Source organism: Schistocerca piceifrons, chromosome 3, assembly GCF_021461385.2.
Source record: "Schistocerca piceifrons isolate TAMUIC-IGC-003096 chromosome 3, iqSchPice1.1, whole genome shotgun sequence".
Lineage (NCBI taxonomy): Eukaryota > Metazoa > Arthropoda > Insecta > Orthoptera > Acrididae > Schistocerca > Schistocerca piceifrons.
In genome coordinates, this window is record NC_060140.1 from 807,836,175 (window position 1) to 807,849,055 (window position 12,881).

The 12,881-nt window shown below is 39.2% G+C and overlaps 1 protein-coding gene across 1 annotated transcript in view; it reads right to left on the reverse strand.

Moving 5' to 3' along the window:
* Nucleotides 1-214: 214 nt before the first annotated feature.
* The window catches only part of LOC124789078 (beta-2-syntrophin-like), a 335,827-nt gene continuing 323,160 nt past the window's right edge, over nt 215-12,881 (reverse strand). Inside the window, 1 exon segment of the mRNA XM_047256368.1 lies at nt 215-1,879. Within this exon segment, the coding sequence (XP_047112324.1) occupies nt 1,787-1,879 (93 nt within the window). The 3' untranslated portion in view covers nt 215-1,786.

Consider the following 12,881-nt stretch of genomic DNA (forward strand, 5'->3'; position numbering starts at 1 on the left):
GCAAGGAATGCTATCAATCACTAAAAATCTGCAGCTTCTGAAAATTTATGTAATTGTTATTTCTGGACAAATACAAACATACTGTACAAAAGTGCAGTTTTTGTTTTGATAGGTGCGGGCACAAGAATGGAAAATGCCCTAATAAAGGCACTAACATTGATTTGGAATATATAAACAACTACTTTTATTGAAATCAATATTTATTAATCAGAGATAACAACTTCCACTTAGGGACAGAAGACAGTCCCACATTAAATTCAATCAACTATGTTCTGAAAATAAAATTATCTATCAAAGCAAGCACTAGTCACATATTGCATGACAGTCATAGAATCAAATCATCCTTATTTACATACCGATCAGTTGAGCTGGTAACTTTATAATATAACAATTGAATTGGAGAAAAAGCCTTAATATTGATAAAACATATCTCTCTCTCTCTCTCTCTCTCTCTCTCACACACACACACACACACACACACACACACACACACACACACACACACACACAGACAGAGTAGTTTGGCGAACAGCCTTACACACCCAGCTGTTTTATTGAATAATATTAACTTACATCATTTTAATACATAATTTAATAAATGAAAAACATTGTGAATTAAAAGTCTTGGTTAAAGTAGAATAAAACTTTTAACATTCATATCAAAAAATAAATGCACATTACTCCACATCAAATAATACAATAAATATTTGTGCAGGAAGATGAAAAATTGTTTCTGCATGCTTAACCTAATACACCACATTCAAGTTTAAACACAACTTGCATAAGAACAGTTTTAAAAAGATTTATACACAAATGTCAGTATGGACTAAATGTCTACTTGATATGTCTCTCAAATTGCATGGACACAGCAGATGCAACTTTCTCCAACCACAATAACTGCAAATTACCTGTCCTTACACTATCAGCCTTACTTGCAAAATTAATGCAATTCATCTTAACAGCTGTTATACAATACACTCTCAACAGACACTAAATCTGCCAAGATATAAATTTAAGGTTACTTGACAAAGAAGTGAGCAGTACAGAGTACATCTGATCCATTTAAAAGATGAAAAATACTAAGAAGAAATTAGAGCAGACTGAAGGCTAAAATGAGTTCTTGACAAATGGAACAACTGGCAAGAGTAGATAACATCACCATAAAACTTATAAAAAAAATTGAAAGAAAAATGTGAAGTACACAATATCTGTGGTAAAAGTGAAATAATTAATGCACAGTACTCATGACAAGCAGTGAGGTGTCTCCTTTGTTCAACTACACAAAAAAATAAATTACAGCAATATACTCTCTTTTTATGTCCAAACAACTGTTCATAAGCCCCTTAATTACACTCTTCTTGTCACTATTTCCTATGCCTCATACAGGACTGCACTAATCGGACTGCAGGAACAATAACTGTGAAGTACAGTATTTACAATGTAGTGAGATTGTGCGATCATCAATGGCATACATGTTTTTGCCAGTTCACTAATACACTTTACAAAATGTCAAAGTAAAATCATAAGCAATATTACCACATCATCATTGTTCTTGAAAAAGTACAAAACATTTTGTAACGTATAAAATGATGGCAAAGGCACAAAAATCCCACAAAGATAACATGTATACATGTATATATATATATTTTTATATAAAAATTTCCATGTAGCACAAAGATGGTTCTGAGGTAACACTAGCAGTATACCGGACTTTGGTATATCTGGCAGATACAGAAAGCAAACAACAATCAGTGGCAGGCTCAAAATTGTCAGGTAAGCTATATGTCTATGCATACAGTCCCAGGCGATGAATCTTGGCTGAGAGGAAATTGTGGAGAATGAACACAAAAGGCTTAGGACAGCACTCCAAATCCAGTTCCTGGAAAATCAGAAAGAGAGAATGAATAAAATATTGGAAAATCATGGACTGCATGTGTGCTCTCTCTCTCTCTCTCTCTCTCTCTCTCTCTCTCTCTCTCTCTCTCTTTCCCTCTCTCCCTCCCTTAATCCCCCCATTTACTGCTGTAGCTTGATTAGGGAATGGGATGGGAATTATTGTTGCCTTATAAGGAGGTGAGTGAAGAGATGGGTAACCTAGGAACCAAAGAGAATGGGAAGATGGTAAAAGTACAAGTAATTAATGACTATTTTTGAGCAATTACTTACCCTGATTAGGAAGTGTACAGTAGGAATCAAGTTGAATGATAATATTACTGACTGAAATAAATTCTTACCAGAAGAGTTCTAATAGAATCTAAATACTTACATAAAATCACTAACAAATAATTATTCTTTATTTTTTTGTTGTTAGGTAGGACAATAAAGCATCAAGGTTGTTAATGAATAGATTAAAATTACCTGCTGGGGCTCACTATATGCTCAACTATTGTAAGGGATTTATTATGAAATTCTAGTTCTGTCACACATGCTTCCATATATTGCTCCAAGCAAATTTTATGAATGTGGCAACTTCTCCTTTTAATTCCAGTGAAGCTACTGTAATGCCACCTCAGAAATCCTACTCATTTTTTCTGTGGCTTTCTTTTCATGTTCAAGTAACTGATATTCTAATGCAATAAGACAACAGAAAGCACTGCTTTATAATATTGAACAATGTTCCTGTAGAAATATTCACATGGGAGAAGTAAACTTTTGTAATTATTTGATAATCCTGTAAGCAATCAATATTTACGTTTATGGCCAGTTTTGCAGTTTGCTCTGAATGCTACAAGTATGAAGTAATTAACAACGAATACTTACAGATGTGGTCTCAATTTACAAATGTAGTAATGACACAATCTCGTGATTGTCATAAAAAGGTGAATTCAGTCATGAACTTAAAACTGTATGTGATAGGACTGTTAATAAATTATTAGGAAAGAAACCTCTGGATCAAACACAAAAAATGAACTATAAGACATGCAGATGTCTAAAATAATGTAATAGTGGTCATTCGTACTGCAAAATTTCCAGAGGTAACTAGTGAGTCATCTGATACCCCAAGTGGAGATTTTGTAGGAGTGACTTATCACAAGTAAAATGAAGGATGCGAAATTTCTACGATTTGGAGTTTCGAAGTTGGAAGTTTGCATCATTTGGTTAACTGAAGAAAAAAAAAAATTGAACAAATACTTCCAATTAAACAACTTTAAGTTAGTAACAATAACATTAGTAACAGTGGAACAGCAATTGGCATAATTATGAGTACAATAATTGGCAGCACACTGTGCTTCTATAAGAAATATAGTGATCAAAATCCTCCCCAAATTTAAATGAGCCTTACTACCTCTTCGGTTGCCGTCCTCTGGCAATACACCCGACAATCTTTCCCCTTCCCCTGCTCCTCTCCTCTCCTCTTTCTTCCCATTTCTCCCTCACCCCCATCCCCCTTTCCTTCCTACCTCCTTGCCCCACAGTCTCCCGATGTTGTGCATATAGGCAGTCTTGTCCCCACGTGCTCTTCATAGAACAGAACCCTTCTCTCCACCCACCTGTACCCTGCTATCCCTTCCCCGGCCCCTCCAGATTGCTGCTTCCATTTTACATGACAGTTGCATTCCGGTCCAAGTTGCCAGAGATGGCAGTCATGTGTGCATGAGGCATGTTTGCTTGTGTGAATGAATGTGAATGTGTGTGTATTTTTCCTTTTCTAAAGAAGCCTTTGACTGAAAGCTAATGTGTAAGTCTTTTCATTGTGCCTGTCTACAGCTCAACATGTCATCTTTATTGTGAGGAGTGAAATATGCACACACTCTTTAAAGCCATGTGCATTAGCAGTGTGTTGTGATCTGTGACAGTGTGCTGTGAAAGAGCAATTCTATGCTTGCACTCGGTTATCATGTTATTACTGCTTGCAGACATTTGCCTTATCTTACTGTGTTGAGTGTACGGTAAGGTGATCAGCATACATGCCACAGTCTAATGAAGTTTTACTAACATTTTGTATAGTGTGTCCAAGTTGCAACACAAGTGACAACGAGCCTGGCATTGTTCTCTGCACAGTTTCCAGTCTCTGCTTGGTCCTCTGTTGTATCTACAATGTCTGATGGTGCTGCTGATGAGTTTTTACACCGGCTGATTGATCAGCAAGGGGTTCTTATTGCAGTGTTGCAACATCTCAGTCAACAACAGGAGGCATTCATCACAGTGCAATAGAATCAGATCCAGGTATTGCAAATGCTTGCCTCTGTTTTGGCCAGTTTGGATCGCTGTCAATCTACGTCACCTGCCACATTGCCCCTTGCACCTCCCATTTTGCTTGTCACTACTCCAATCATTTATCCCCTGTTGTTTCCAGTTTACAATGAGTGTGTCAAAGAATGGGAATCCTACAAAAATGGCTGCGGCAACATTTTCATGCATGTGGATTGACTGATATTACCCTATGTGATGGTGTTTTTTTTTTTTTTTGTCTTGATACTCACCTCAGATGCATCAACTCCTTTGCCAACTGGCCCCACCTACAGGGTCTGTCTTCACTCTCTTTTGATAACATGTGTGACATCCTTTCAAAATACTACTGTAAACAGATGCAGGTCATTTCCACTCAAATTGAGTTCTATCAGTGTCGCACGAAACTGTAACATTCCCATAAGACTTGGGAAGCTAAGCTTCACAGTTTAAGTCATCATTGTCACTTAGTCACTGGTCTACATAAGGAGTTGTATGTCAAACAAATGGTTCATGATGCAATCATTTGGTTGGACCCTGATCGTGAGGTTTGTGAGCAGGCCCTTCAATGTGGAAACTGCTCCCTCTCCATCATTCTGACTACTGCACAATCGTTTGAGGTTTTGAGGGCTGTGGGTACCCAAATTGAATCATTGTGTGAGGTTGCTGGAGTTCAACCAGCTTTTCCCCACCATTTGAAATGGTTCATAGGGGGACGATATGGTGACAGTGGTCTGTGTATGAGAAAAACATCAGGGCAGCCAGCCCATCTCACTGCAGCAGCCATGGTTGCAGCAGTACAGCAAGCCCGGTAATGAACAACAATGTAAGCACTCCATGCTTCCCTCTTTTCTGTCATGTTTTGTCACTTATGAGAGGCCGAACTGTCCTAAGCAGTGGGCCGTTGGATGCCAGTGCAACAAAATGGGCCACATTGCTCCTGTTTGTAATGCAAAATTCCAACAGCCTATTGCAGACACTGACATGGATGTCAATTGTTTATCAGCAATTTCCATTGCGTCTGATAAGCTTTTTATTGTTGTCAAGGTTTATCAAAAGGTTCTGCACATGCAAGTCAACAATGGTGCTGCCACGTCTTTACTCAACTTGCAGACGTGCATGGACTTGGGCTCCCCCTCTTTAGTGCCAATGTCATGTACAACAGTTACTTACAATAAACAAAGCTTTCAAATATTAGGTAGTTTCTCGGTCCCAGCTACATATAAATCCATGGCCGGTCTGCTGAATTTTCTGATGCTGAAAATGTATGCACCGAAAATCTGTTTGGCCTGGATGCCCTTAACATTTTTGGGGTTGGGTTGTTTGGGGGGGGGGGGAAGAGACCAAACAGCGAGGTCATCGGTCTCATCGGATTAGGGAAGGAAGTCAGCCGTGCCCCTTCAAAGGAACCATCCCAGCATTTCCATGGAGCGATTTAGGGAAATCATGGAAAACCTAAATCAGGATGGGCGGACGCGGGATTGAACCGTCGTGCTCCCGAATGCAAGTCCAGTGTGTTAACCACTGCGCGACCTTGCTCGGTAAACTTTTTTTTTACTATTTCGATGAAGTTAATGTCATCTCTGATCAAGTGTCTCATATACAACTTGACTCTATGTTCTGAATTTTCCTCCCTGTTTTCTGCAGGTTGGGTTGTGCCTATAATTTCAAATTCAACATCACCATGAAACCGTTGGCCAGACCCCATTTCTTTTGGTCTCATCCACTGCTAATGGTGCTCTGTGACCAAGTCAAGGCAGAGCTTGACTGCCTCATGACCTCTAGGGTCATCCAACTAATCGCATCCAGCGAATGGGCTACTCCCTTTAATCACTGTCAAGAAGCAGTCGGGATGGTTACGCCTTTGCAGAAATTTCAAAGTTTCTGTCAATGCTCTATCTATCATTGACATGTATCCCATGCCGCATCCTGAAGAACTTTTTGCTTGGCTCATTGGTGGTCAGTATTTTTATAATACTTGTGATTAAAATCTGGCACGGCCAGCACCCCGGCGATTTTTCAGTGGTTTCTTGAACAAGTCACAAGTTCTTTGCCTGGCTGTGCCAACTATCTTAATGATATTGTGGTCTCCAGCTCCTTCACTGCTGAACATCTCAACAAACTTAAGTCCCCTCTTTTCGGCGTTACAGGCTCCTGTGTTAAAATGCAGTTTGGAAAAGTGCTGCTTCTTTCAGCCTTCTATTGTTTATCTTGAGTTTGAGGACTCTAGTGCTGGTATCAAACTCCTTTGTCAGAATGTCTCTGCTGTTGTGGCTCTTCTGCTTCCTATGCCGGTCAAGGAACTCCACAATTTTTAGGTAAGATTGCTTATTATTATCAGTTTTGTTGGAGGCGGCATCTGTTGCACAAGCGTTACATGCTTTGCTGCATAAGGGGATGTCTTTCCACAGGTTGCAGGCATGTGAAATGGCGTTTTACAGACTGATGTCTATGTTACAATCTGTGTAACCTACCAACTGGGTCAACAATTAGTGTCAGCAACAGATGCCTCCCAGTGTGGGCTGGGGGTGACGTTAGCTCATAAATATTCCGATATTTATCCCCCCCCCCCCCCCCCCCTCTCCAGTATCAGCACACCATCTCAGTCAGAACCTCGTGGAGGAAGATGGCATGGATATCTCATGAATCTGAGCAGTTTGCCAAGGGAAAAGAAATGAAGTAATGTGCCCACACTTGAAAGCCATACATTAGCAATGTGTTGTCATCTGAGAGCATACCATGAAAGAGCAATACTGTGAACTTCCAAGAGAGCCTACCATGGGCGAGTGCCTATTTAAGCCCTGCTGCGCTATGCTCACACTCAGTTATCATGTTATGGTGATTGGAATACATGCCACAGTCTAATAAAGTTGTACTAACATTCTTGGTTGTGTAGTGCATCCAAGTTACAAGTAGCGATCTATCTTTTCCTCATATTGTTGATATTCCAACCTGGAGTTTCCACTGCTTAAAGTTATTCCATCTGATAGTTACAACTTGTGAAGCACTATAAATACCATGCAATTTCAGATTCAGACAGCAATAAGTATCATGACACTTCTCAATAATTTTCATCAGAAGTATATGAATATATATATTTTTATTTTATTTTGTTTTATTTTATTTGCTATATGATGATAGAAGAAAATACTAGACAACTATTTATGACTAATATATACATTTCTACACAGATACACACACTTTCAAGTTCATAATGGGTTCCTAGCCCTTACTCCAGGCTTTAAATCCTGTCACAAGCTCCTTTAGGCATATTGTGATGGTCTTCCCCTCTCCCTCTGAATGCTCTGAGAGAACATTCAAATGTTGTGTGATGTAAAACCTGCTGCTCTTCACCACAGTCACATTGAGAGGACTTCCATCATCTTTGGTGGAGTAAATAGTTCATATCTGTCTCCATCAGTTCTCATTCAACACTGTGTGCACCAGTGTCATTGTGGTGGTCACTTCCATGCAGTTTTAATTGGTGAGGCATCCAGTTAGTTTGCTTCTCCCATTGATTGTTCCAGGCATCTTGCATGTTGAAATAACTGTTCTGCAGACTGACTGCTGTGTGCTACTACAGTTTTCTAAACATCATTCACTGGGGTTCTGATAACGAAAATTCTGATAATTCTGTGTTGTTTTTCATTTCTGTCCAAATGTTCTCCGATGAAAAATCCAGGATGGAATGTAACAATATTATGAAAAGGAAAGTTGCTACTCACAGTTTGGCAAAGATGCTGAATCACAGACACGCACAACAAAAAGACTGTCACGTGTGTTGTGCATGTGTGTGTGTATTTTTGACAAAGGCCTTACTGGCAAAAGCTTTATTTGTGACAGTGTGACAGTCTTTTGGTTTGTGCCTATCTGTGTCTCAGCATCTCCGCTATATGGTGAGTAGCAAATTTCCTTTCATAATATTGTCCTCCAATGATGTGATCTATTAAAAACTAATAGCCAATGTATGTTTGTGGGACAAATACACCCTGTGATGTGGCACGCTGCTCGACTACGCTGTATGTCAATTAGTTTAGCTCAGCACCGTACACCCATTTGGAACAACAGTATTCTGTGCCAAGTATGAAAGAGAGGACTGCTGAAATGACACCCTGGGTGGTTCCTGTTAACTTCTGGAGCATAATATTCTTAGTCTTTATTAGCTGCCACATTCTAGACATGGATTCTGTATGTCAGTGACCTGACTAGGGTCACACCTAGGTATTTTGGAGTGATGCTTGTTTATTCCATAGGTGGAAAGTTAATACAACAGTCTTTGAGGATTTGGTTAGAAGAAATTATGTTTGATGTACCCATCCAACAGCTTCAGGTCTTAAGTCAATATTGATTCAATTTTCCTAAAGCCTTGATCATGAGCGATCAAAGCAATATCATCAGCATAATAAATTTCCTGGACTAGTTTCTGAAAGGTTATATATATACAAATTAAAAAAGAGTGAGGCCAAAACAGAACAGTGGGACACCATGATTTATTTTGTGAACTCTCTGAGAACAGCTGGAAGTACCTATCATTATGCTTGTTGCCAGTTAGAGTGGTTAGTTACCTACACAAAATGACTCTGATGAATTTGAGCAAGAATCTGTCACTCCATACAGTCTTGTAGGCTGCAGTTAGGTCTACTCCACTGAATCTATTGCTGTTGAATGTGGGTTTTATTGATCTTATGTTGGCACCTGTTTCTTTGGAAATTTCAGACCAGTTGACTTTTTCCAAGTTCCATCATGGCTTTGAATAGGGGAGGACAATTGGTATGAAAAATCCAGTGTAGAAAATTATTAGAAAATACTGACTATGGGGGAATCTGAGGAGTCTGTGGCACACCTCACTGGGCACATTTGGAGACTCTGTGTGACAAAGCATACATCAGGTGTGTAGCCCTTGTTTCATCATCCAATAAAGAATGTTACCTTTTCTTTCACATTGTATATAACTTTGAGGTTTTCTGTTTCCATGCAGTCAACAAGTTTTTGTCCACTTTCATCACTTTCTTGATATCTCCAGAGTATATGGTGGCTGTTGAAGTCTCCAACAATGATACTTGGCTGTTATGGTGAGGGCAGAGATGGAGAAGGCCAATTCCATCTGGATCATTTCTACAGGCTGAGTATTATCAAGTTTCCCACTAAATGGAGCCATAAAAACATCATTCTTTGAAGTTGATGGCAAGATTTTATACTAATGTTGTTTCTTACACAGGTTGCTAGTCCACATTTTGAGTGATTGTTTACAGTCACTAGCTTAAAGCTCAAGAGTCTTCCTCTGGTGTGAAGTTGTACATCATCATCTACTGGGGTTTCCAAGAGTAAGATAAAGTCAATTTGATGTTCCTTCAGCATTTTGTATAAAAATTCACTCTCTGCTTTGCTTGTGCCTTCTACATTCAGTTGATAAATTTATACTGAAAGTCCAATCTTATAAACTTGAGGGTCCTGAGAAGGAAGGATCTTCCCTCTATAATCTCTGACTAAGAGGCCATTTATAAAGTTACGTTTCATCTTAATAGCTGAGACATGACTACTGAATTAGGTACTAAATGAACAGAAAAAGTGACTTCTCGCTTATTGATAAAAAAAGATAAAAGAAAAAAATAGGGACACATTCAGGGCATTTGTGGTCCTAGAGGAAACCTTTGACAAGATTAGGAGATTTACATTTCCCAAAAACCTGAGTAAAATGGAGATAAACTGCAGAGACATTAGAGTAATGTGCTACATCTACAAAAACTGAGATGGCATAATGAGAGTGGAAAATCAGTAAAGACAATTTCAGGTTGAGAAGGGTGTAAGGTTAGGTGCTAGCTAATCACCACTTCCATTCAAATTATACACTGAAGAAATAATGATGGAAAAAAGAAAAATATTTCAAAATATAAAGAGAAGTGCAGTGACTACAGATACCAGTACAAAGGCAGTCACAGGTAACATTACCATGGTTTCATCCCAAATGGCTAATGTAAAACACTGTTCAGTAGCAGACTGAAAATAAAAAAGGCCAGAAGTGGTGATCAGAGTAAAAAGGAGACTAGTAACTTAAAGTATTAGGACAAAAAAGGAAGGAAGATTAGTGTATAATGCACTATCAATGAGGCACCTTATAGTGTACCCAAAACAGGGAATCAATCCTCACTGGAGGGCAAGTGGTGGGTTGAAACACATTTGCGATGCTCAAGGGGGTGAGTCAGTAAGGGGACTGGCCATCTGGCTTCATCTGTTCACTCTGAGCAAACAGGGGCTGTTCCTTCAGCAGTGCCCAAGCAGGCACAGGGGGCAGGGAGGGGGAGAGGTTTACAAGTTATCAGGAGTGCCAATGCTAGGCACATTGTGGAGCCACTTAGGAAAACAGCATCCATGGTTGGAAAGAAATCTAATGTGCACTTGGAATGGCTGCCGAGGAGTGTCATCCGAGATGTAGAGGCAGCCTTGCATGTGGTTATTTGCACTATCATACCCAAAACTGATTGGGGTACTTTGGTTTGAACCTTAGAAGAGGATCTCAACCAGAGGCTCTGACAGTTCTGTGATGGTCTTAACAGCAGATTTCAGCACCTGTATTATGAGGTGGAGAATTGTAGCATTCCTCTTGATACATCAGGGGTGCAATACACACTCAGGTAGCAGAGCACATGTGGAATGCACATAGGATTTTTTAGGCAAGCAATAGTTTGAGGTTCTTTTATGAATGCTCACCACTTTATAAGCAGAGAGCGAAATCAGACTGGAAACAAAATAAAGGCACTTTAACTGTCAAAATTTCAACAGTAAATTGCTAAAAGTATTTGAAACAGAATTCCTGAATTTACAGCCCTCTAGGAAAGTTGTTGCACTCAGATTATTCTTAGAATTGAGAGTTGGATGAAACATGAAGTAGGAAGCTCTGAAATATTTAAAGAGTTATGGAACATATATTGGGAAAACAGGTTAGATGCCACAGGGGGGATTATTCATTGCAGTCAACAAACATATTTTTTCTATTGAGGTAAAAGTTGAGTCTAATTGTGAAGTTATCCATACACGAGTAACCAGCCTAGGAGAACTCCAGTTAAATGTTTTCAGAATCATTCAAAGAAGCACAGAAATTTCTTGATTATGCAATAATATTTGGAGGCAACTTTAACCTATCAGTGATAGAATGGGATATCTATGGATTCTCTGTAGGCGGTGTAGACAGACAGTCCTGTTAAGCAGCTCTGAACACGTTTCCTGAAAACCATCTGAGGTGGCTATTTTGACAGCCAACACCAAATGGAAGCGTTACAAACAGACATTACCTTATCGACAGTGTCAGTATAGAGAAAGGGATTAGTGATCATGATATCATTGGGATAATGAATGTTACAGTCAATAAATCCATCAAGAAGACTAGGAGAGTATTTGCTCTCAAAAGAACCAAGAAGCAGGTGTTAGCATCTTACTCAGACAATGAACGGATATCATTTAGTTCCAAACTGACAGATTTAGAGGAATTATGGGCAAAGTTCAAAGTAATTATAAATTTTACTCTTGAGAAGTGTTTTGTGAGCAAGCAAATTAAGGAGAGAAAAGCCCCACCATGGTTTACTTACAGAATTAGAAAACTGTGAGGAAGCAGAGATACTTGAACTCTTGGGTCAAAAAATAATGTGGAAATCTCAACAGGCAGAAGTCAATAGAAATTCATGCACCCATAAAAAGATCATTGCACGAAGCATACAACAACTTTCAGCATCACACTTTAGTGAAGGATCTTGTCTGGAACTCAAGAAAATTCTGGTCCTACTTAAAATGACTAAGCGGATCAAAAGCTTCTGTCCAGTCACTCGACCTGTTTGGTGTGCCAATAGAAGGCACCAAAGCAAAAATTGAAGTTTTAAATTTCACATTTAAGAAAGCATTCATGCAAAACACACACACACACACACACACACACACACACACACACACACACACACACACACACAAAAGGAAGCACACAAAACATGGTATGCATGCCATTTACTGACAAAGGCTGTGTTCACAGGCTATATATGAGTGTCTTTTAATCATGCCTGTCTGCATCTTGACGTGTCTTCTTTATGGTAAGTAGCAATCTATCTTTTCCTACATTGTTGATATTCCTACCTGGAGTTTCAATTGTCTGGCTCATGTTGGAAGATCATACAGACATACCATCATTTGATCACTGCACCGGTTCCCATACAGAAGACACAGAAGTCGGTATCCCTGACAGGTCTGGATGGAATTCCAGTTTGTTTTCACAATGCTGACCCATTAATTAGCTTGCATTCATTTGTTGTGAATCTCTTGTGGAGCACAAAGTCCCAAGTGGCTGTCAAAAACTGAAGTAACTCTGTATTTACACAAAGGGTAGAAAGAAAGGACCCACAAAATGACACACCCATAACCTTAACATTATAATGCTGCAGATTGTTCATCATATTCTCAGTGAAAAAATAATAAATTGGTTTGAGACAGAAAACCTTCTGTCCACAAATCATCAGATATTTAAAAAGCATCACTCATGCAGACTCATCTTGTCCTTTTCTCATATGATATCCTGCAAATAGTGGATGAGGGGCAACAGGCAGATTACATATTCCTAGATTTCTGGAAAGCATTTGACATGGTGCCACACTGCAGCCTGTTAATAAAGGTCTGAGCATGCAGAATAGTTTCCCAGATACATGAGTGGTTCAAAGACCTCTTAAGTAATG